General features: G+C 44.3%; 1 protein-coding gene across 2 annotated transcripts in view; it reads left to right on the top strand.

Annotated features, from left to right (window-relative positions):
• The first annotated feature begins 5,797 nt into the window (after window positions 1-5,797).
• Window positions 5,798-25,322, top strand: part of CACNB2 (calcium voltage-gated channel auxiliary subunit beta 2) — a 598,025-nt gene continuing 578,500 nt past the window's right edge. The window contains exon 1 of one of the 2 annotated variants that reach the window (XM_085630831.1): window positions 5,798-5,980. In XM_085630831.1, coding sequence (XP_085486957.1) covers window positions 5,900-5,980 — 81 coding nt within the window. In that variant the 5' untranslated portion in view covers window positions 5,798-5,899. The remainder of the gene's footprint in view (window positions 5,981-25,322) is intronic. The other variant, XM_085630835.1, reaches the window with a different exon arrangement.

The raw sequence follows: 25,322 nt of genomic DNA, 5'->3' as shown, positions 1-25,322 counted from the left end.
TGACTGCACTCGGGCTAAGCAAGAATGAAATAAAGCCCTACACACAACACCTAGAGATAGGATAGAAATCAGGTGATGTAGACTAATATATAATTAGTCCTTAAAAAGAAGGAAAAAGGAGGTACAGGAGCAGGCTTGGTCTAATTTGAACCAGGTAGCAGAGACAAGGGATTCCACTTTATGTTGGAAGGTGATAAACTCACCAATGTGGAAATAAGAACAAGATCCAAAAATTCAATCAGTTATTGCTCCAAGTGATTGGCTTGCACACTTCAGTGGAATATTTAACGCATCCCCTTATAATATAGGAGATTCAGCCCCTATGGTCCCTATACCCCTACAACAGATCAGGCTAGATGAGGTAATATTGACAATTAACAATGTGAAATGTGTTAAGGCTCCAGGACCCGATGGGGTGCTGGCTGATGCATACAAAAATATACGCAGCTGTAGGCACCCATATTAACTCAGGTATGCAACGCAGCTGCTATAGGCTGCATACGGCTCCGTACCTAACACCTGGACTGATAGTATAATTGTCCCCATATTTAAAAAAGGGCATAGGGGGGATGCAAGATGCTACCGTCCCAAATCCCTTCTAGATTCATCAGTAAAGATCATAGAGGGAATAGTACTCGGGAGATTGGAGGCATGGGCTACTGACAATAACATCTTGACAGAATCTGAATAAGGCTTTAGGGGGGAGATGTTGACAGTACAACAGTGTATAAATATGAATGTAATCATTGATAAATACACGTTGGCCAAGGAAGAACATATCCATTTTTGCTCCTAGAAAGCCATAGAAGCTTTGGGGCAGGAAAATGGCATCTTTCTAAAAGTTATAAAAATTGTACTCTAAAATTTCACTTTACAATTGAAGAGGATTTTAAATTACAATTAATTTGAGTCTAAACATGACATGTCCCCATAAAACGTGAGCACATATTAAATGTTATAATGTAACCCATTGTTATCCTGTGGGAGAGATAGACGTTACAGTAGTCAAAAATTAATTTAGGAGTGTTGCACTACTAGGACATGTAAAACTTAAAAACACTTGTCCCACTTTTTAAATACAATGCAATCAACCATGTGGGCTATTTTAAGGCCTACTTTAAAGGTGACTTATATGTATTAAAAAAAGGAAAGTTCAGGCCTGGCAAAAGGTTTATTTTGCTAGGCTGAATTGGCAGTTTAAAACTGCAGTACAGTCTACAATGGCAGGCCTGAGACAGGTTTTAAATGGCTACCATAGTGGGTGACACAGTGAGTGCTGAGGACCCACTAATAGCACTTAATTTACATGCCCTGGGTATGTGTGGTAGCATATACTAAGGACTTATAAGTAAATTAAAGTCACCAATTAAGCGTATGTAAATTTTACCATGTTTTAGGGAGAGAGCACAAGCACTTTAGCTGTGGTTAGCAGCGGTAAAGTGCACAAAGTCCTAATGCCAATAGAAAGGAATTCAGAAAAACCGGAGTGAAGGCAAACGGTTTGGGGGTGACACCACAGACAAAGCCCAGTCCAACATGACCCCTTCCAGCAAAAAGCCTGGGTACATTTATCAATTCTTTGATGGGCTTCCATTCTAAGAAGATAGAACTTGGACAGTGGGCCCCTTCTTAAGGGCATTCATCAGTTTTATGCCCCTCTGAGCTCAGTGGGTTTCCTCTGTCAACCCTCTCTCCGGAGCCACTGGATTGACTCATAGGAAACCCTTCTCCTCACTTGTGGACCCCTTCTATGAAGTACCTAAACTTAATTTGTTCACAAATGCATCCCAGTAGACTGCCAGTACCACCATGGCCAACAAAGTGTTGTGGCCCACTCCTTTCCTTGGATCAGGCTTTTGTCCCCAACCCAAGGGAATCTCTGCCCATATGGACAGCAACTACCAGAGGCCACTGACAGCTGTCAGTGTCAAGAGCCAGGCCCTGAGCCATCCAATGCTAGGTGGATGCTTCCAGTGGGGGCCTGGGGTCGGCCTCGCTTCCAGCTTCAGGCCTGACAAGGAATTCCCTTACTGGTCTTGAGGGTTATTTGACTCTGCGGTTTCTCAGAGTGGGGGTAGCAGCCCGGGGTGACAGGCACCCTACTAACCCTCTCTCTCCCACCACACCAGGTATGGTAGCTTGAGACTGGTTCTCCAGCCCAGAGTTAATACCCTAAGGCTAAACAGGGGTCGGGGTGAGCCTTTCCAGAACTTCTCCCTCCATCTGGGCCCCGTACCCACTGTTTGGGTGTAGTATCCCAGAAACCTGAGCTTAAAGGGTGCCCTGGGAAGCATCCTTTCCAGCTCTTTCTACACCGGTGACAACTCATTTCCCGGGATGCAGACAATAGGCATCTGGGAACTGGTTATGACCCTTCTCCGGGTCCCCTCCTCACCCCACTCCATGGACACCAGGGCCATAGGGTGGAAGAAGTCCAGCCCATGGGCCTGAGTTACCCTACACACCTGTCCTGTGTACAGATGTGCATAAACCAGTCTTTCCACTACCATGGTCTGGCTGGCACCAGTATCCTTCGGAGCACTGTCAGGGATCCCATTTACTGTGACCTGGTGGAAGTGATGACTCTCACCCTCAGGGATCACAAGCTCACACTCTCAGTCTATCTCCCAACTAAGGAAGATTAGGCATAGTCTACCACCTTCCCTGTGGCTACTTCCCCCTAAGGTTGCATTTGCCACCCCTGTAGAGTCCCAACAGTGGGTCATTTCTTAGGACAGACAGAGTCCCCCTGCTCGTATCCTAACTGGGACCACTCAAAGCAAAGGGGTTGGAAATGGGGCGGCCAAAGTGCACAGAGTCCTAATGCCAACAAAAATGAATTTAAAAAGCAGGAGGGTGAATAGAAAACGTTTGGGGGTTACCCCACAGAGAGGGTCAAGTACTACAGGCGATGACAGTGTTGGCTTTTAAAAAAATATATTTTATTGTTTTTTTTATAATCATATAGCATATTGGTATTGGCAGGAACAATGACAGATTTTGCGACATATTTAGCAGAGTAGCACAGTTTTCTAAAATATAAGCAGTAAAAACTCAGTAGTGATCCACATATATTACAGAACATCAGTGTCATGTGTTATTAAAAACCAGAATAAGAGAAAAGCAACAAAAAAAACCTGTAACATAGCTACCCACCCACCCCCAACGTTGGTGTAGTGTAAGTTGTCTGCTCCCATCAGTAGTCATGAGAGGCAACATACAACATCTAAAATGGATAATAAGAGAACGTCAAGAGGCAGGGACCCAGAGAGAGCGCTGTTTACTCTTACCACTTATTGTTTTTATCTGGTGTTGCCTAGTGCCTGATGTGCTTTGATTGGGATCACCATGTAAGCTCAGTTGAAGCCCTTTTACTCCTCTTTTGGTTTCCAAGAACTTGTCCAACACGTTTGTGATATGGTTTGACCTCTTAATTGACAAGTTTCTCCTTTAAATCCCAGGTGGGTTTATTTCCTTCAGGTCGGTCTCGCCTTGAGCCTGTCAGTTGGTCCCTCTACATTCTGTGGTTTCTCTTTCCTGGTCTCCATACATTTGTGGAGTCTTTTCCTGGTGGGGCTTTCTTCTTCCCTCCACGGATACTGTAGCATACCCACGTTAGCTTGGCACTTTGTGCGTGGTCAGTTGATGAGTCCGTTTGTCTTATCTGATTCCTTCAAGTGGGTTTTCCAGCATTTCTCAGTGGGTTGTGTGTGTCCGGTATGTGGCATGGTTGGGTTAGTATGCTTTAATAGTCTTGAAGACTTCTGTCTGGAAGCTGATCAGCCTGTCTGCCCTGTTGCTAGTGTTTGACTCCTGCTTTTGTTGGATCAGGGAATTTGGTGGTCTCCAAGTAGTTGGCTGATATACCTGCAACCTCTCTTTCTCACCACATCTCGTCTGCTCCAGCAGAGTTTCTTTTGGTAGCATCTTCTGTTCCCTGGCAGTTTTGTGTGGGTAGATATGGATCAGATCATGAACTTTTAATGTAATTACCATTCCTTGTCCCAGTACTTATGTCCCTCCCTCTCTTCCTGTTGTCAAAGCGTATATCCCTAGTGCTTGGGAATGTCAGGAATTTCTGAGGGCAGGCTCCTCTCAAGATAGGAGGGGCCTGATGAGGTTGGAAGAGGAAGTGGAAGGAAGGGAAGGAGGATATTTTGATTTAGCTAAGTCACTTGTTGTCTGGGGGGTTTTAGGCTCACCTCACTAAAGCAAGTACTGGAGCAAAGAAGGGAAAATGGAGTAATGAAGATTACCAATAAGTAATGGGTGCATTATATAGTAGTGTGTGTCTCTTGACACATGGGCCACTTTATACAGTGAGTTGTGCACTAAATTAGGGCCAGTGGTGCTTTCATTCACAAAAAATATATCCGCATAGAGCTAATACATTCTGATCCAGATTAACAAAAAACTAATGCAATACAGCGCAGCAACGAAAAATGCTGCTCTACACTGAGCTGCGTTGTGTGAAAGAGAGAGACTACAACCGCGGCATATACACTAACATATGGTGCCGATTTGCGTTGGATGGGAAATTCCATCATAAGGCTTTGGTGCAAAGCGATAGGAAATGTGGGCCTCTGTGTCTTGTCCATGAAGTTTGCAGTCAGCACAATTCCGAGGTTGCATACAATATCAGAGAGCAGAGCAGCAAATTCCACGAACAGTCAGTATTTGAGAATTGTAGGATTAATTATGGCCTCATTTCCAGCAGAAATGCAGCATTGCATTATTAAAAGCCTATTATAGCTTGTCAATCAACTTTATGCTCATAGGCTAAATTTCCTTCCATGTGCATACTTTTTTTGTCTGTTAGTGTTACTTGTTTTTAGGCTTACATTTATTTTTCATGTGTAGCAGAGGAAACGCAAAACATTGCATTGTTTTGTGTTTTTTTTTCATCATCGTTGCATAAACCTTTCCATTAAAATGGTCTGTTCCAAGTGCCGTAATCCCGTCAGAAAAAAATCTGGTTGTTTTTTTTTCAGATGGTACTGGCCCGCCCGCCGCGGCCCTCATGTATAATCCGATTTCAATCAACTTGCACTAATCACTAGTGATAGTTGCAAAATCTAGCCTGGATCCTTTCTAGTAATCTAGATTGACAGGAAGTAAGAGTAAAGGGACAGGAGGCCAGAGAAACAAAGGGAGACAGGCGAGCGAGAGGAGTTCAGTCTTTGCTCACGCTCCGGGGCTCGCGCTCTGTCTCTCGCGCACTCTCGCAGGCGAACGCCATTGGTTGTTAGGATACCAGGCTCTAATTGTGGAGTCGCATCAACAACAGGTGCAGCGGGAGTCTCTGAGGCAGCAGTGAGGGAAGGTAGCAGCGTGCACACACCCTCTACCTGTGTGCCTGCATTATTCATTGGCCTTATATGAGACGCCTTGAAGCTTCTAACAGAGACAGCCCTGCGAGCCGGCCTTTCTGCAGGGCAGCAAGCTGGTCACATTCAGCCGCCAGCCAACCTAACTCCAAGGACCTCTGAATTGCTACTGTATTTGCTCCCAGTATTTATGTCTTAATTCTCTCATAAGCTCTGCCCTCAAAGCTTTTATTAAAGCCGGGCGAGTAATCAGGTTCCGCGGTTCTGCAGCAGAGGGGGTTGACGCACTGGTGACATCAGGCATCCATATTTCATTTTGGATTTTGCTTTTTTCGAGCAGAGGCGACTGGATTTTGGTGGCTCTGTTAAATCAACTTATTCAGTTTTTGGCGCCTAAAACTACAGGTTTATTTATTTATATATTTTTAAAAGATGGAACCCTGTTAAGGATGCAGATGACGTTTCCCCCTGCAACTTGGGCTGCCGCTAACTATGACTGTGCGAGTCGGAAAAAGGAACTGTACATTTTTGGGTAACGAAGGCATCTGGACCAGCCCCCCATCTGATTTTCCATGCTGGTGGGGCCGCTGTTAATCCTCTCAGCACTGCATGTTGCCATGCTCAAAGCACCCAAGGGTAAAAATGTGTCTTGGGTAAGTAATGCAACTTTACCACACTCTCCTACAAATTATATTGTCAGAAATCAAATATGCATCTGCCACAAAGAATAGACACTTTTGAGCTACATAAAACGTAAAACAAATGTCATATTTGAATTAACATTTTTAGTAGTTTTTTTCTTGAAATGTCATACCATATATTTAATTAATTATGCTTTCTTTCAGAGAGTTATTAGTGCCTAAATTTCATCGTGATTCGTGTTTTCCTCTGACATTATTTTATTACATTTTAACGCACACATTAAGATGCAAGACGTCATTACTGTTTCTGTTCGTATTTGCTCTGTTTTAGATCCGTGAGTGCAAATATAATAAATTCAGATCTGTAGCGTACAAGGATGCTGACTCAGAAAGCTAGAGACATACATCTCTAAAATACAGCATGCACGCTGTGTGACTGGCAGTGTCCATAGTGTGATACTCTGTGGTCTGGCACATACATTATTGTTCTGTACACGCCTAAAAAGTGGAAAAGTGTATTGGATTTATGTGCATATCGATTTTTTTTAATCCAACATTAAGTGCACTGCGTTTGATGTTGCGCGTGTCTAGGGTTTGGAAAGGTGTGTCAGCTGTAAAGCTAGGTGCAAGGAAGTGTATTGCTACATATTAGCGAATATCCGTATTGGCCCTATACACAGAGATGTTGGGCCTGATGTGCTAAGAGACAGGGCGCCAAAAACAGTGATGTGGTGCGATGTTTAGAGAAGGGATACTTGCTAATAATGCCACTTCACGAAACGGATCGGGGGTATTTGACAGTGTTTCTTTGAAAACAGAAAAATGCTGCCGCCAGAGGAAATCTATACAGAGGGCCCCTTTATTACACATTCTCCAGCTCATCTCCCTCAAGTTTTAGGGGGGGGGGGTGCTGCAGCAACCCCTGCATCCCCAGTGGTGTAGTTAGACCTATTGCCGCCGGCGGCGAACCCTGAGTTTGCTGCCCGGTGCAGGTCAGAGCAGGGGTTTGGGGGTGGCAGCTGACAGACGGCTTGTTCTGGGGGGATGGTAGTCGACAGATGACTTGCTCACCCCCTTTTGCCCCCCAGCTGCGCCACTGTGCATCCCCACTTGCAGTGCCACTGGCAAAAGGTGGTTGCAATTAACGCACCAACTTTTTATGACTTATCTCTGATTTTAAAATGTGGCCTTTTGGACCAATAGGTCACATCCCAAAATCTCCAGTCAAAAGGGGGGTGGGGAGGGGGGGGTAGGGGTTGCAGAGCGACTTACATAATGAATATTAATTAGGTAGGTCGCTCCTTACGACCCCATGGAATGTCTTTAAACACATGGTGTGTGGCCTGCAAGGAACAGCAGACCATCAGAATGCCTAAACAGTTTTTTGTAACCAGCATCTGGTCCTTGAAGGAACAGGTACTGCTTCAAAAAAATATTTCCTATTTAATAAAAGATTGGGAGGAGTAGGCACTGGTCCCTTGAACCATTAGCTGCCCCCGATGTACCCACAACAACATATACATGGGGGATGGGAACACGTTCCCCATTGTGAATCAGCTACTACCTCTTTCCGAACTGATTAATGGTTTGCAACCACAATTGCAAACTATTTATGCACACTATTGCAACTCACAAATAAGAGGTGGGGTCCTTTCATGCCCCCTCCAAATTGCAATTTTGAAAGGATTGCAAAACCCATATTCTGAGATGGAAAGACTTTTCCGTAAGTGCTGTGTCTCAAATAGAATGTGTGCATGCACAAAATGGGATACACGTTCACAAAGACATCTTGCCCCACACAAATTTTGCTATCCGGAACTGTGCGTCATATTTTTTTTATATCCACCATAAGCGAAAATGTGTTCTAGGGCGAATCTGCTTTTTAAGATGTCCACTTCTGCATTCAGTCAGTGTACATAAATAGAACACACAACAAGAGTTATCTCACAAATTATACATACCACTTTGAAATTACTAGCCCACACAGTGAGTCACAGGTCAATTTGTTCATGGCTATTTTGGTTTGGTGACAAACACCAATCATATTGGTTCTAAAGAGACACTATTCTGCTTGGCCACTCTTTGAACCAATAAGAAAAGTTTCTTATGTTAAGAATACTATGATTGGCTTCTGGAATCTAATCAGCAAATATGTCCTATCTCACATCTCCCAGAACTTATATTTTAGTGGTCCAGAAAAGCACAGGCAGCCACAACATAAACTGTTTTCGGAGTTAGAATATGGAGTGTTCCCAGGTGCCTAGGATGACTACAGAGAAGATTTTGGTCTTTTTAGCAAAGTAAATTCTGCTCTGCAGGTGCAGATTAGATCCGCACCTAACATACCACCCCTTGCCCTACAGTGTCCTGAACCGTTGCAATGCTGGCAGAGGACATACCTTTGCCCTGTATGCATTGCAGGTTCCACAGTACACCATATGTTGTATGTCGTATTTCCATAACTTTTTATGGGTAAAAGGAATGTAGGCATTGATATGTTTGGGCCCTGCAGGGCCTGTACATGTCAGCGTACGCTCTTGGGAGGCATGATCGTGGGGTATGAGCTCCTGAAATCACAAGCCTTCGTCGCCATGGCTATGTGGCTCCTTGGAGCCAGTGCATCACAGAGCAGGGAACCTGCCGCTTCTGTTCTGTTCATGAAGAACTAAAGAATCAGGCAAAAACTGCGAGAACAGCATCTGTACATCTCGCATGGCCCTCATCGTGCCCGTCAGTTCGGATTGTGAAGCTTAAGAACTGTGAGTCTTCACTTAACAAGCATTTGCAATGCAATAGGTCTTGCATTTATGAGAGTTTGAGCTCACACTCTCAGCGCGGGGACACGCCGTTGTGCGTCACCATTGCGCTCTACAAGACCCATTATTATTATTATTAAATGACAATGCCTTTTATTTAAGTGTTGTTTTGAAAACAGAGAAGTAAAAGGCATTGTCATTTACAATGCCAATAGCTTAAATTCTCGCAAATGCAAGACCTATTGTATTTGAAATGCATACTATAATTTTTTTTAAAGCATTAGAAGAGAGCGTGTGTTGCAGGCAGGACAACGCTATTTCAGAAAATAGTGCTCGGAGGCTGTAATTAAAGCCTACCAAGCAACAACACACGTAACAAGAGGTGTCGCCATGGGAGATTACAAAATGAGACAAGGCAGTACTAAGGAGGGACTACTAAGCCTTTTGACCAATGAACATCCACAGTTCACAGTGGACAATCACACAAGCCAATGAAAAATGTGGGTGGAGAGTGGGCAGTGCTTCGAGTCCCTACCTCAATACAGCATGCCTTGCAGAGCAGCGCATGCACTGCCCAGGCTGGACCTAAAAAGGGCATTTGAAAATGCGCGCCTATCATTTCTAGAACTGGGCCCACAGTTACTACTATATGGAAAACCTAACTTGTGTTTCACTAGATATCAACTCCACTAACACACTTTTGGACATACCCACTTTTGTCACCTAAGTCTGCATTCCCATGAAAGTAACGTATCCAACTTGTTTACAGAAAGCACATGCAAGTCCCACGCATGTGCATAGAGTACACATCTGGTACATTATTTGTACAAGATCATTGCAACTTTTTCCAGATGCATGTATAACCCATACCTGGGAACAAACTGTGAAAAGTCCTAATATATTTTAGTGAATAGCATGTGACTGAAACGCCATAGTTCCTCTAAAAGTGCGTTTGTGTGAACAATTAAACATAATAGAAGGGTGATAATGGTTACATACATTTTGCATAACCGGTTTCTATGTACTTACATAATAATATGTCAAATAATATGGTCCAAATACAGGAACAAAAATACGGAAGGCAGCATATGAAACTGAAGTACCCTGCTTTAAAGGCAGTCACAATTACAGACAAGTAAGAATGTGGAGCCATTGGAAGTGAACGAGCAGAGTCAGTTTAACAAAACAAGAAAACATGGGGACATTTACCACAAAAGCAATTTGTAGAATTATTCCATCACAGAACAGTAAGGTAGACATGCAGAGAACACCTGTCTGACGTGTCTAACTGGGCCATCAAGGTAAGATGAGCAAGCTAACCCCTAACACAGAGGAAACACTAGACTGTCAGTTAGAGCAGCCTCATATAACCACGAACGAGTCATTCTGTACCTGGCAGTCCGGTGTGATTAGGAGAGGATTGAATGTCATGGGCTGCAAATCAAAACACAGGGGAACAGAGACCTTCATGAGAGAAGGTGCCAATAAATATCACTGCATTGTGTTTTTTAAAGAATGCCATGTGCCTACATTTCTGCAGTAAATACTGTGATGAGTACCATTAAATGGAACAATATTAACACCTGATATTTACAGAGGTGGAAGTATGCTATGAAAAGCAATATCGATGGTATTGTTATTATTATTGTATTTATATATATTATATGTCTATTCCAATAGTGTTTGGCGTATTTCGACCAATAAGAGCGTACGCACTCTGAATCTGATGTTTCATATCATAATGATCCCAAACACAACGTGTTTCAGCTGTGACTCAGCCTTGATCACATCTATCTATCTATTTATCTATCTATCTGTCTCTGTCTGTCTGTCTGTCTGTATCTATCCATATATATTTTCTGCTCTGCATATGTATGTATATATTGATAGACAGACAGACAGACAGATAGATAGATAGATAGATAGATAGATAGATAGATAGATAGATAGATAGATAGATTTTTTCCCCACACATACATATGCAGAGCAGACAAAAATGCAAATTCTACTGGATAAATTACCTTACCATTGATGGTGATGCCACCACACAGCATCTAGAACCTGTTCCAATATACAGCACAGAAGATCATTAGATGATCCGAACTCATTAGCTACAACCCAGTGCAATAGAAATCAGTTGCATCTGGTAACTTGCAATTTGCAGTCAGTAGAAAAGGGGAAAACCAACAGGGGTGTCTAAAGAGTGTGTCCATGTGGACAGACTACTGGACCATACAGAATACTGTATGTGGGAAGAGGATTGTCATCAGTTGTGGGATGAGGTTGCCTGCAGGAGCAGAATTAAGTCCACAGGCGCATGTTACGAGAAATGTAGCATTTACTTAAAAAATATATATTATTTTTTTTCCTTCGCATACATTTTTTTTTGCCTTAAGAAGAAATCCATTCCCCTGTATTAAATACATTAGAAGAGCAGTAATTTGGGAAGGTCACTGCAGTTGTTTACAGTGCCTAATTTGTAAAACAATAAGTGCCAGGTCCACAGTTGTGCTTAGAAAGCCACTGCCGGCGCTGTGGTCCACCACATACCTTTGTCATCCACCACCATACACTCGCAGCCCTGTATCCTACTCTTCCAGGTTCCTTTTCACTCTTGCTTTCCCCCTTTGCACTGTTTTATTCCCGTCCTTCTGTCCCTCTTTCTTTTGTCCTGTTGTTTTTTCTCTCTTGCTCTGCGTGAAAGTTTCACTCAATCAATTAGTATTTGTTGAGCGCGCTAATCACCCCAAGGGGTATCCAGGCTCTGCGTAGGGAGGGGCTACTCGAACAGGCAGATCTTGAGGCCACTCAACAACGAACTCTAACAAGGAACAATAAGTGTTGGTTGTGCATGACTACTAATGAAGGCGTAGGTGTGCACTGTGTTTTTTCACTCTATAGTCCCACTTTTTCCAGCGCTTACCAGACCAACAACTGTGGATAGAACTGCCATGTTAAGTATATTCTGCAGGTTCATACGTAATTCTGTTACATAACTTGCAACATAACCTGCTTCAGTGCATCCGGATCTAGGTTTTCAACAGAAATAGTCCACTTTTTGAGCACACAAGTGAGACTTATATAAGGAAAATATTTGTACACCATCACCAGATTTCTTGTGGAGGATGTCTTCCCTTTGATTCAATCAAGAAATACTAGAATGTGAATGTGTACAATGAAATCGAACTTCTGCTAAGACATGTTCCTTGCCCTGGTGGTTTAACTAGGGGCGTGCAAAGTTGAGTGACTAGGAACTTCACATTAAAAAAGAAAACAAATTGCGAGGTTTCAAAGTGCAAACCATAGAAAAGGAGGGTGGTTGGTCGTTGTTAGGGTTGGTAAACGGTTCCCGCTGCAATCAAAGACCCATGTAGAGCAGTATCTGGGCTGCCGGACCCAATCCCAGCACTCCAGGCAAAATCCCTCATCCCACCCTTTTCATTGCCCCTGCCTAAGGCTGCCTCCTGCCACCAAAACTATTCCCTTCCAAAGCACGCCATGTTTCTCTGCCATGGTATGTGTTTTGTCCGCCATGTTTCTCCGCCATGGTACCTGTTTCGTCCTATCCTATTCTCGCCTCACAAATCTGTGCAAACTTAGAGCTTGATGCAACTGCCTTAGGATTTCCCAGGACAGGGTGTCCAAACACTGAAGCGTCCTGCACCAGGAAATTCTGTCCTGCAGCGAGTCGACCGGTATTACAGCGGGCGAGGGCGGGTTGGCTTCAGGGGATGGGGAGGGAAAAAAGGGAGAAGAAAGACTAAACGAGAAAGACAAAAGAGAGAGGAGAAAGGGGGCAGGGATCTAGGGCTGCCTTTTGTTCCCAGTCGACCCTGTTCACAAGCTTCAACCACCAGACCCTAAATATAACCTTGGTGTCACATTTACCCACAATGAGTGAGATACAAAATAATCCATGGAGCCGTGGGGAATGGTCCTACGTGAATGGGTAACAAACTGGAGATGTTCCGTCATTCACATTCACTTTCGATCTCTCTCTCGCTCTTTCTCTCTCACACACACATGTACGCGCACACACATGCCCACGCACACACTCACACATACACAAACACATGGTTATGCGATGAGTTGTTTTCTTCCATATTAGCCCAGCCCAAATGTCCAAGAAAGATGGGTTTTGATGTTTTTTTTATAGACTTAATCACACATTGTGTGCTACAATGACACAGTTTAAAATCTCGGGAGTCCGCCCAGACCATATTAAAAAGAAGACTTTACAAATCTATCCAGTCAGTGCACAAACGACCAGCCTGTTCGGTTTGTATACTGAAAGGTAGTAAGTGGAATTTGTGTCTTGCATTTGCTCATTAAATTCAGTGCGTGCGTTTCTGGGAGGATGAACATCCTGGCTTGGGAGCAGGACCGGAGCTTCTAGAAGTCTAGGGTAGGCTGTATCATGGTGTCACATAGGGCAACACGAAACTACGGGAAAAAGCCGGAACACATTTACTTTTTAGTTTATATTGAGCTCTCCAGGAGGCAAATTTCTAAGTTGCATGGAGCTGAATGGACTTCCTGCTCGGGAGAACCTCATTCAGGGGCACATTTATCATAAATTTGCACTGCAACAAATTCTCACAAAGTTACACTAAAAGTGTTGTAAAGTTTTGACAGGGTATTTAATTTCCAGCACAAAGCATCTTTTGCACTGGAAAAGTTTCTGCGCAAATATCAAATGTATTTTGTAAAACAAAATTCTGTGGTTAATAGTGAATTCAGATGTTTCTACTTGATAATGGGAATTTGTAAGATTCAAGTAGTACTTCATGGTCTTCATGAGTCAAACCTGCCTTGCATGAATATGACCTGTGGGATCGGGTTAGCTGATGGCGGACTTCACTTTCAGGGCTTATAATGCACAGTGTCCCAACATTCCTGTTGTCTTCTCTACTCTCTGTAGCTTCTCAGGCACTTACTGCATGCCAAGCTGGGGTATGCGGGTAGGCCCTGAACCTATGGATGCTCATCTAGGACAATGAATAGAAATATTGTTAGTTTAATAATATAGCCCTGGCATGTGTGATGTGTGTTGGAGCCAGCCGGGTGGAGTATATTTAGCCCATGTTTCTGTCTTTTCCATCTACATGTGCTTGACCTTGCTGTGTAGGTGTACCTATGGCAATAAGCTTACTTGTGTTATTATAATTGTATTTTTTATTGTTGATTTGCAGCTCTTTTACCAGAAGTACTTAACATAATAACATAGTGAATTAAGAGCTGATATTAAACAGTTTGATGACTTACAAAAATATGATAGAAAGTTGAGTAGTGAGACTCATGCACGACAATACGTGTGACAAACTCACATACGTAGTGCACATGCCTACAGTAACAAGCTGTGAATCAAAGGTGTAGTAAAATCACGAGCAAATGTGGGTGGTGGTGGTCAGCTGACCATATTTACAATACACTGGATATGCACATCTCACTGATATGTGTGCCACGCCTGGGATGGAGCGGTGGAGAGATATGACCGGTTTTGGAAACTATTTTCTTGAAGCAGGATTTCATTCCTCTGCCGCCATGGCTTTATGTGGATGGACGTTCTATTTGATGACATATGCATGAGTTAAGGATGTTTGAGGAGCTTTACCTGAACCGTCATAGCAACAGCTATCCGAGTGTTACTTAACTTTTTCTAGATCATGATGTGCAGAGGCGCCATTTTTTATTTAATTTTTGGGTGGGAGCGATGTTTGGCTGTTCAATTTTATTGATTATCTCATGACGTCACTGCTGCTTTCCAGTCATGCACAAACATTCCTCAAATCATTCACTGAGTAGTTATTGAATACTTCTCTGGTGTATTGTAGTCATTTATATGCAGCTCTCGGTGATGGACAAACAAGATATCTGTGCGCAGAGTTTCAGAGATTGAAAGCACGCCTCATACGCTTCAAGGACAACAGCTATTCAAAAGGCGAGAGATTAATTGACATTAAACCAAGGGTCAAGTGCAGTGCTGCTATATCTTCATAACAGGCAGCGTAGTTGGGGGGAGCAAAATAGTTCAACTATTTCCTTAGAATATGAACTTGCAAATTCAAGATGTTAAACTCAACAGAAGATTACAGGACAGGGGCGCAGCATTTGGTGGATTACAACACAGATGTCAAATGTAGCTCAGTCCCTGTGCTGGTTGTTCAGCCACTAACACTGGCCATTCTGGCAGTAAACTCATACACGTAATTGGAAAATAAATCCCAAATACTGCCAAGCTTACTATCGAAAATCCTGTCGAGGCCTTCAACCCTTACTGTAATAAGAGTTGCTTATGTTTAATGAAACTCAATATAATATGGGAGAGGCTCCAATCGAATTGGTGTGGGATGCATATAAAGCCTACCTGAGGGGGAGATTGCGGAGTTTAGTGGTCTCCTCGAATAGAAGTGAGAGGCAGGAGATGAACCAGTTAGATAGTTGAGATGGAGGGTGCGTGGGATTCAGTAACAATGGAGGAGAGGCATAGATAAAAGGCTGAACATATACTCTACCAATGGTGAGCAGAATTTAGGGCAAGGATGGAAGATAAGGAAAAGCGGCAGTGGGAAGTGAGTAAAGTAAACAATTTTGAGATGGAGAAAGGTGTGGGAAGTTAATTGCTTGGAAGGCTACAAAAGATAGAAGTAGGAATTACATCAAAGGGGTACTGGATGGTAGAACAAAATCACTATAAGAGGACAACCAAGGGATCAAAGAAGCAGTTGTGAATTTTTTCCAAGAGTTATATTTAGAAACGTCCACCCTAGACTTAGTACAAGTGGGAGATTGGTTGGAGGCTAAGGGGCTGAGTTCACGCTCTCTGGAGTAGCAGACTTTTTAAAACTAGTAAGTAAGTGGGTCAGAAGTATTAAGGGCAATTAAAAAAATATAGAGAGGGAAAGCAGCTTGTACAGATAGGATCCCAAATTAAATTTATACTATATTGAATGACAATGTGAACCCGTTCTGGTTAACTTTGTTTCACTCAGTACTGATGGGGGCTCTCTATTGACACTATCCTGGAGGGAACCATCTCCCTGATTTTAAAGCCAGGCAAAAACCCTTGTGAATGTCAGTTGTACCACTCCATTTCACTATAAAACTGGGACTATAAGGTTTTACAATCATTTTACCGCTCGACTGAGCAAAGTGATGTGTAGTGTGGTACACCAAGGCCAGAAGGGGTTTTTACTGGGAAAGTATTTGAGAGAACTAACGCACAGTTTGATTGGCACCATCAATATAGCGACTGCACACTCCCTTCTTTTGTGTATTCTCACTTTAGATACAGCCTAAGCCTTTGACCGGGTCAACTGAGACTATCTCATGTTAGTACTTGAACATCTGGGGTTTGGAGTAGCATTCTGTAAGGTATTATAGAAGATCTATAGCACCGCCACGGTGAGGATACTGATGAATGGGTCTCAATCTACAGTGGTTAAAATTATGAGATGGTCCAGGCAGAGGACAAAAACAAGATTCATTGTGCCATCGATCGAGCTGACCAATCCAACCATGTTACCTCTGGCAGAACCTTTCAGTGCTTCCACTGACTGCCCAAAGGGACTCAGATTCATAGTGGCCTGCAATGTTTTCTAGCCATTCTCACACCTTCGGTGACATAAATTAGTCCTTAGCGTGGCTCACATTTACACTGTTTCCCCATGCCTTTCAAAACACCTATACAGCGTGTCCTTACAAGCTCTAAATCAACCCAATTTGCACATGCAGGCCACATTTTTAGCTATCTAATGCACTAATGTGAGGCACTTTTATTTTAGTGCCTGGGCCTATTTTCTGTTCCAGTCTGACCCTGGCAGTACAAGAGACCCCTGGATGAGAGAATACCTTGGACCTTCATTATGGAGTGCTGCATCCTGCATGCTCACACTCAAAGCACGCTGAATTGCTCCGTAGCAGTCTCCACAACCACACAACACACCAGAGTGTTCTCTGGCACTGCTCACATTCAAGGGGTCCTGCTGTGTGCTCAGTGGCAATGCTTCCTCATGTTCCAGTGCCATCTGTTAGCATTCTACAATGCCACCCCTTATCAATCAATCAGTATTTGTAGAGCACGCTAATCACCCTGAGGGGTATCCAGGGGCTGCGTGGGGAGGGGTTACTCAAACAACCAGGGCTTGAGGCCACTCCTGAATTCGGCGAGGGAGGTACAGGTTCGTAGGTGGATGGGGAGGTCGTTCCATGCGTTGGGAGAAGGAGCATCCTCTGGCTTGAGTACGATGGATGCAGGGGACGGTGGCGAGGGCCAGGGAGGCCGACCTCAGGTGTCGGGTGGGCTGGTGTAGTAGGCAGTAGGCATAAGGGCAGTAGTACCTAGTCAGGCACCTCTTGGCAGGACCCTACTTTTCTCTCCCTGAGAGGCCATTGTCATGCACCCCTTGGTGGCACTCTACCATGCCGCCCCATTGGCAGAGCTCTACAGCCCCTCTGTTGGCAATGTTCCCTCTAGGTGTGCCATCTGGTAGTGTACTGTGGCTGAGAGTCCTCCAGCAGGCAAGTGTCTGCAAAGAGATTTGGTCCCAAGATGCTCACTTTTGGCAGTGGTCCTGCAGTAGTATCTTCAAGTAGGAGCCTCTCTATGCTGCCTTCTGGCAGTAGCTCAGTGGTATTCATTTCTGTCAGTGGCTCTGCAGTATTGCGCTTAGTGAAGTTCTTCCTCCTGATGCTTTCCTTTTAAGTGTGCACCTCTGCACTCCACCGTATCTCGTTTCATCTACAGAGCTTCCTCTGGTGTGGCTCTCCATGACAATGCTCCTTCTGGCAGTACACAGCATTAGTCCTTCTGGCTCTGAGCCCTGTCAGTGCCATCTTTTGGTACTGAAGCTTCTGATACCGACTGACTGATGCTCGTCCTGATAATGCTCCCACCTGAAATCTTCCCTCTTCTTGCCCTAGAGGTCTTCTGGTGAAGGTCCTCACCATCTGAGTCTTCTCACTGACAGCCCTCCATCTCATAGTGCTCTGTAGTTCTCCCGTTAGTCGCAAGGCTTCCTCTTGGCAGGCCCGCTTCCACCAACACCTCATTCCAGGGCTCTCCTCATTCTTCTTACACATAACCCCTGATGTACAAGTTAGCTCTAAGATGATGCCATGAACCAACCCACAGCAGAAATCCCATGCATGGAATCGTAGTTTCAATGCACCTGCTGCCGGCTGCAGCTAAGCCCTGGATAGCTCTGATCGCCAGTTTCTTTGGATGCATTGAAAGAAACTAGCACTCCCCCAGCCACCACGGTGTGATGTGACTTCACTTTATTGCATATGGAATCCGAATGTCAAGACAGAAGAACAAAACGATACGAGATCACCTCTTTCACCAGAAATGTAAATGGTCATTAGCTTCGAAGACTTCTGCTGTGGTGGTCAACTGGTCTGTGCAAGGTTCTGCTAAGCCCTGCACTGCTGTCAGTGCAGCGTTTTCCTTGTGGCCTCTTGGCTTCATGTATGCGCGCATCATTCAGTTTTTTTGCATTTTTATAAAGCTCAGACTCGACCAGAGGTACTGGAGCACTTTACATGAGCACCAGTTACATGACACAAGGACACATTCATGTTTTTTTAGGCATAGGTAGATTAAGTGATTTGTCTTGAACCACAGGATTTTGCTTCGACGCCGAGACTCGAACCTGGTTCCTAGTTCCAAAATGGGCATCTCTGGACATTAGGCCACATCCTCTGCCATGAGGGAAACTGGTGTAAGAGCATAATAATTTCACATATTCACACAAGCAGCTGTCTGTCACTGCAATGTTGTACTTGGTTGTCTAGTGCTCATTTACGAAGTGTAACTCAGGTGCTGGTTTGTAGTGGACAATATGGTGGAGTGGGTTATATGCATCATTTTGGACGGTGCCCTCTTGCTTGGAGGTGCTGCATTTTGTTATAGGTTGGGATTTTGCCTTTTCCATGTGAAGCCTGCAGTGTTCGTGTGTGCAGCTTTACCTGAGACTGCGTGCTTCTGCCGAGCTGCTATGTTTGGGATTATGTTCCTCCTGATGAATTGTAGGGTGCTCTCCCATGCACTGATTTTTGGGGTTTTTGTGCAGAGTTTTATATAGTCTTAACAGGACCCGAAGGTCTTGGGGCGCTTTACATGAGCACCAGTTATATTACACAAGAATACTTTGATTTTTTTTCCCCTTATTTTTTAGGCACCAGGAGATTAACTGACTTGCATAGAATCACAGGATGTTGAGCGATGCCGATGCTCAAACATGGGTCATTAGGTCCATACTCGGCAGCTCTGGCGGTAACGCCACATCCTCTCCTCATGCCCTGCTTACTCAAGTCGTCTCCTTCAGTGGTCGGTCGATGCTGTCTCAGCTGCCTTAGAGCTGTACGACGCTCTCCAGTGCCGTATTCCCCGCGTCATCTTAAACTTCTTTGGCTGACCTTAAATGTGCATGTTGTGGAGTGGAACAATTAGCTGTATGCTTGTCGGAGTGGGTGGAGAGGTTTCCGTATTTGCTGTCTGCAAGGTCTATGTTGATCATTAGTGTGGTATGTAAAATGTAGTCTCCGTGGAGATGCAGAACGCAGCACTCCATACATAACAGGGTCGGACTGGGGCAGAAACCAGGCACAGGCACCAAAATAAAAGTGGCCTCCATAAGTGAATTAGATAACTAAAAAAGTGGCCCATCTTTGCAATTTGAGCTAGTTTTGACCTTGTAAAGACTCTCTAAATAAGTATTTTGAAAGGTATGGAAGACTGCATGGATTTGAGCTTGCTATAGGCAATGTTTCTTATATTATCAGGGAATTTAACAGTAAAACCCAGCCCAGCAGACCATAAAGCAGGCCCACAAACATCCAAACCTGCCAGACCAACCCTTATGGCTAAAATGTGAATGACCCTCCTAAACAAGCAATGGCTGGAAGGGGCCGACTCATTTGTATAACAGAATATTATAAAAAGAAAGTTTAACATAAATATCTTGCTTTAAGTATCGCTCACAAGCATATTGTCCCATTGGGTGCAGCTTTTCTTTCACTAACTCCAGTGAGGCGATATTTCTGCAAACAATATTTAGAAGACAATATTTCTGCCCTAAGATATTCTGAGTGATATTTAGGTGGTACTGCACTAACCCACTGCACCCCCTTTGTATTTTTTGTGCATCTGAGAGCTCTGAGAGACTGGCAAAGCTCTTTTCAAAAACGTAGATCAACAAAACCAACTTTACATTTAAGTTTACTTATCATTTTGTGACTGGCTGAAGTGACCTCTACCACTGATAATACCACAACACCAACTACATTTCCCAACTGTATCCACATGAAGACAAGACTCAGAACAACCAATAAGTTGGCGAGAATGCAGACATTAACACAAAAAAACAAAATGTCAAATGCATCACTGGATGACCATAGCTGCCTGCGGTTGAATGGCATAAAAACTTACTGGCACATGCATCAAAAATGTCATTTGCGATTCCTTATTAGCGAAAAATAAGGATTCGCTAATAAGGAATCGCAAAAGCCTATGCATGTAGGAATCGCTAAAAAAATAGTGATTCCTACAAATTCCTTAATTGCGACTCACAAATTGCGAGTTGCAATTAAGGAATGAATGGGAATTGCATGCGCAATTTGCGAGTACCCATTAGATACTCGCCAATTGCGCATGCAATTTCAAGGATGCAAGGGTGCCAAAAGGACACCCTGTTGCACCCCTGAAATTGTAATGCTAACCCATGTTGCACACACACAAGGGCATGTGTGTGACTTTGAAAAATGCTCTTTTTGTGCATTTTTCTAAGTTTTCGCTAATTACCATCAGTTATAATTTTACGGTAATTAGCGGACCCTAATAGCGAAATCTTGCATTGCATTCAAGGCATCACAATTTGCGATTCCTTAAATGCAATCGCAATTTGCGATTTTTGCATGTGGGATGATGCATCCCAAATGCAAACATACCGTTCGCAAAGGGGCAGATTCTGAGAATCTGCCTGTTTGCGACCGTTTTTTTCCTTGATGCATGTGGGCCTAAGACATTTCTGATGCCCTTACCCAAACAAAATCACACAACCATCCCATTGCACCATTAAGTGAGAGTGGCATTTATTTACGAATTAACAAAAAGTTGATAAATATTTTATCATATATAGTATTTATTATCTATATATATGAAACTTTTTGATATTAACTTAAATGTATATTTAGTATTAAAGAGTCAAAATAAATGTATTTATTTTAACATTATTTACTGTGGGATTCAATATTAAGTCCCTGTCTCTATGGGGAGCTGTTGCAGTATCGATGGATATGTGGTGCTGTACTCACTCCTGGTCTGAACTGCAGTACAATTACTACTGTTTTGGGTCCTTTTGGCTGCAATAATTTTAGAAGCGCGGTCTGTCAACAGCAGTGGGTTTACTCTTTTGTGGGTGGGTGTATGTCCCTCTCCAAAATACTCCTTAGTACTCTGTACACCCCTCCCATTTAGTAGTAAGCATTCCCTTGATTTTATTAGTAAGTATTCCCTCCCACATTTAATACCAAGAACGGAGAGCTGGAGATCTCCACTGGTAGGTGTGTGAATTGCACTTTGTAGGAAGTAGTACTATTATAGTACTACTTTATGTGCTACAAAATTAAGCTTGTGAATCCAGCTTTTAATATAGCCATATAGCCCGCCGTAGCGGGCTATACCGGCTATTAAAGGCCCGAGCCGAAGGCGAGGGACTTTAACAAAGCAGAGGGACTTTAAAAGCCGGTATAGCCCTGCTACGAAGGGCTATAAGGCTATTAGAACCTTCTGCCACTAGAGGGAAGAATGTTCTAACAAAGCCTTCAGGGAGTGCGAGGGGATTGAAATCCCCCTCAGGCTCCCTGAAGCCTTTGTTCACAGCCAAAGCTGTGAACAAAGACACATTGGAATGTTGGAGCTCCGGGCTTATACCAGCCATTATAAGCCCGGAGCACTCCATTGTTTTCAATGGAGCTTCCAACATTCCAATGTTCTAATATAGCCTTATAGCCCGCAGTTACCGGCTATTAAAGGCCCGATGCATCGTTAAAGGCCCGAAGCTGTAAGGCTATTAGAACATTGTACCACTAGAGGGCAGAATGTTCTGACAAATAAAACAAAGCCTTCAGGGAGCACGAGGGGATTCAAATCCCCTCAGGCTCCCTGAAGCCTTTGTTCACAGCCATAGCTGTGAACAAAGAAACATTGGAATGTTGGAGCTCCGGGCTTATACCAGCCATTATAAGCCCGTAGCACTCCATTGTTTTCAATGGAGCTTCCAACATTCCAATGTTCTAATATTTTATCCAGCATGCATGCAGATGTTTGAGAGGTGAGAGCGAGAAAGAATCGCCATTGCCACATGCTGGCGAATTTGTTGTACAGAAGACAAGAACATTCACAGAAACCATCTCTCGCTCTCTCGTCCATGAACTGCTGCTTTACACTCTGGAACATGTTGGCCCTGCACCTCTTTTGAGATGGAACAGGCATTTGTTTAATACATGTTTTGAAGGGGCACCCCTCTCTTCATGCCACTATAGCTGTAGACAAAGATAAGGAGTTTTTCCCAAGGAATGTTTTTGTTGGGTTCTTGATTGTAAATTATCTAGCAATCTAAATCCAATATGATTGAACTGTTTTCATTCAAAGCTGTGTGTGAATATTGATTAAGATGCTGTCAAGCTACACTAATCATTACATACACTAAATCCTTTACATTTGCCTCTCTTAGCTACTCGATGAGTAGCTGAAGTGGGGGAAAACATACAGTATCTAGAACTGAACCGATTTCTGTCACTCCAGTTGCTCTCAACTGTTCCTAATATCATCCATTATATGGAGCACTAACCAGCTGCACCTGGTAATGCCGTGATAACGTGCAGTTTAACCATATATCAAGCATGGGTTATATCACGCAGTTTTATATTACATAAAAAAATGTGGCTAACCGTTTCCTCAGTTTCTTATTTCATAATTGCATAATTGGGAAGACATATATCAAAAAATGATGTGCAGAATGCTTACTTCACTCTGAGCCAGTGATTACTACGGCCTAAATTCCAGTCAATCGGTTTCTACCCACTGTGCCAGTACAGACAAGGGGTAATAACAAGTGAATCAATCATACTTCTGCTTCCATATGAAGAGTAAAGTCCAGGCTGCTAGGTGACATTCCATCTGAAGAGGAATGCAAGCAATCATAGACCATGTCAGTCTTTCGGACAACATCAGTGAGGCCTCTAACATAGGAGCTGCATGATCCATGTCTGGCAATTTAGACAAACATGTGTCTGCCTAATGCCAATAGATAATGGGTTGAATCTTTAAATTAATTTCAGCAACTGGTGGTTTCTGTGGGATGCATTCCATTCCAATACATTTTGATCAGTGTGCCACTATAAGACAAGCAATAACCAAATGTAAATCAGCTACAGGCCTGCTACCAGAGGAACAATTCACACCAAACTCCTAGGCTACATCCCTCCCAGTGCAAGTGGCACCAGGGATGTTTTGCTGTTATAGTGAGATGCAAAGTTAACCCTGTGGTACAGTACATGATTGTAATTATTGGGTAATGTGCACAGCAAGCAGGTATTGCGCCACATTTCGTGTGTACCGCACTGCATACCATTTTATACAGGAGTGACGCATTAACAAGTTGTGTTTCTATTTTTTTTCTTTAAGGAAGTGAAAAAGGGCAAACTAATGTTTTACTCTTTCCAAATGTGAAACTTGACGCAAATGGGCTGACTGGTGAAGTTTTTGTCTGTTAGTATGGCAGATGTGCATTATTTGCCACATTCTTGGTGGAAATTCCCCCTGCATTTTGCCGTAGCTGCCTTAGGGTTAGAGATGTTTTCACCAATGTTGCTATCTTTGCCAGGAGAGGAACTAATTTGCTTGTGGAAACTCTGGTTGAAATACTGCCAATGCAAGAAAGAGATGGTGAAGCTTTTGCCACCTACTGTGGACACAGGAAATGTACACCCAGTGTTGGGATACATTGTAAGTACCTACATATCTAATCTGCCTAGGTGAGAGGCAAGACTTCCGAGGGGCATGTCCAGTTGGAAAAGTCCACCACAATTTCCGTGGCCGTCATTTTTCTGATGGAATGGCCCCTTCATCATAGTGGATCCACTGGTGCGGCCGGAGAAGACTTCACCACAGGGACACCATTCATTAAGCAAAATCTAAATAGAGCAGTTGGTAAATGGAAATGCAGATGGCGATTCTGCTACTCTTTGTTAAATCACGGATTCGCTCCTTAAAGAAGTCCCATAATTCTGAAACTGAATCAGTGTGTCCTAATATCATATCACATAAACAATCAATCAATCAATCAATCAATCAGTGACACTTATAGAGCGCGCTACATACCCGTAGGGTCTCAAGGCGCTGGGGAGGGGTGGTGCCGCTACTGCTCGAACAGCCAGGTCTTCAGCTTCTTCCTGAAGGAGAGGTGGTCTTGGGTCAGGCGCAGGTCGGACGGGAGGGAGTTCCAGGTCTTGGCGGCCAGGTAGGAGAAGGATCTTCCTCCTGTAGTCGCTCTTCGGATGCGGGGGACAGCGGCGAGGGCGTGGTTAGCTGATCGGAGGTGGCGTTTGGGAGCGTAGAAGTTGACTCGGCTGTTGAGGTAGCTCGGGCCTTGGTCGTGTAGGGCTTTGTGTGCGTGGGTGAGGAGGCGGAATGTGATTCTCTTGTTGACGGGGAGCCAGTGAAGGCCTCTCAGATGTCCGGAGATGTGGCTGGATCGTGGGATGTCGAGGATGAGTCTGGCTGAGGCGTTTTGGATCCGCTGGAGTCTCTTCTGGAGCTTGGCGGTGGTCCCGGCGTAGAGGGCGTTGCCGTAGTCCAGTCGGCTGGTGACGAGGGCCTGGGTGACGGTCTTCCTGGTCTCTGTGGGGATCCACCAGAAGATCTTCCGTAGCATGCGTAGGATGTTGAAGCACGCCGAGGAGACGCTGTTGACTTGTCTGGTCATGGAGAGGGAGGAGTCCAGGATGAAGCCCAGGTTTCGTGCATGGTCAGTTGGTTTGGGTGCGGTGCCCAGGGCGGGGGGCCACCAGGAGTCGTCCCAGGCGGAGGGTGAAGGGCCCAGGATGAGGACTTCCGTCTTGTCCGAGTTCAGTTTCAGGCGGCTGGTCGTCATCCACTCGGCTACCTCTTTCATCCCTTCGTGCAGGTTGGCTCTGGCGGCGGCGGGGTCGTTGGTCAGGGAGAGGATCAGCTGTGTGTCGTCGGCGTAGGAGATGATGCTGAGGTGGTGTTTGCGTACGATGGCCGCGAGGGGGCTCATGTAGACGTTGAAGAGGGTGGGGCTCAGGGATGATCCTTGGGGGACGCCGCAGATGACTTCGGAGGCCTCTGACTTGTACGGTGGTAGGCGGACTCGCTGTGTTCTTCCGTTGAGGAAGGAGATGATCCATTCCAGCGCCTTGTCCTGGATTCCGATGTTGCTGAGGCGCCGTATTAGGGTGCGGTGGCAGACCGTGTCGAATGCCGCGGAGAGGTCTAGGAGGATGAGGGCCGCTGTTTCTCCGTTGTCCATCAGGGCTCGGATGTCATCTGTGGCGGCGATGAGGGCGGTCTC

Source organism: Triturus cristatus, chromosome 10 (assembly GCF_964204655.1).
Source record: "Triturus cristatus chromosome 10, aTriCri1.1, whole genome shotgun sequence".
In the NCBI taxonomy this organism is placed as follows: domain Eukaryota; kingdom Metazoa; phylum Chordata; class Amphibia; order Caudata; family Salamandridae; genus Triturus; species Triturus cristatus.
This window is presented reverse-complemented; position numbering and strand designations above follow the sequence as displayed.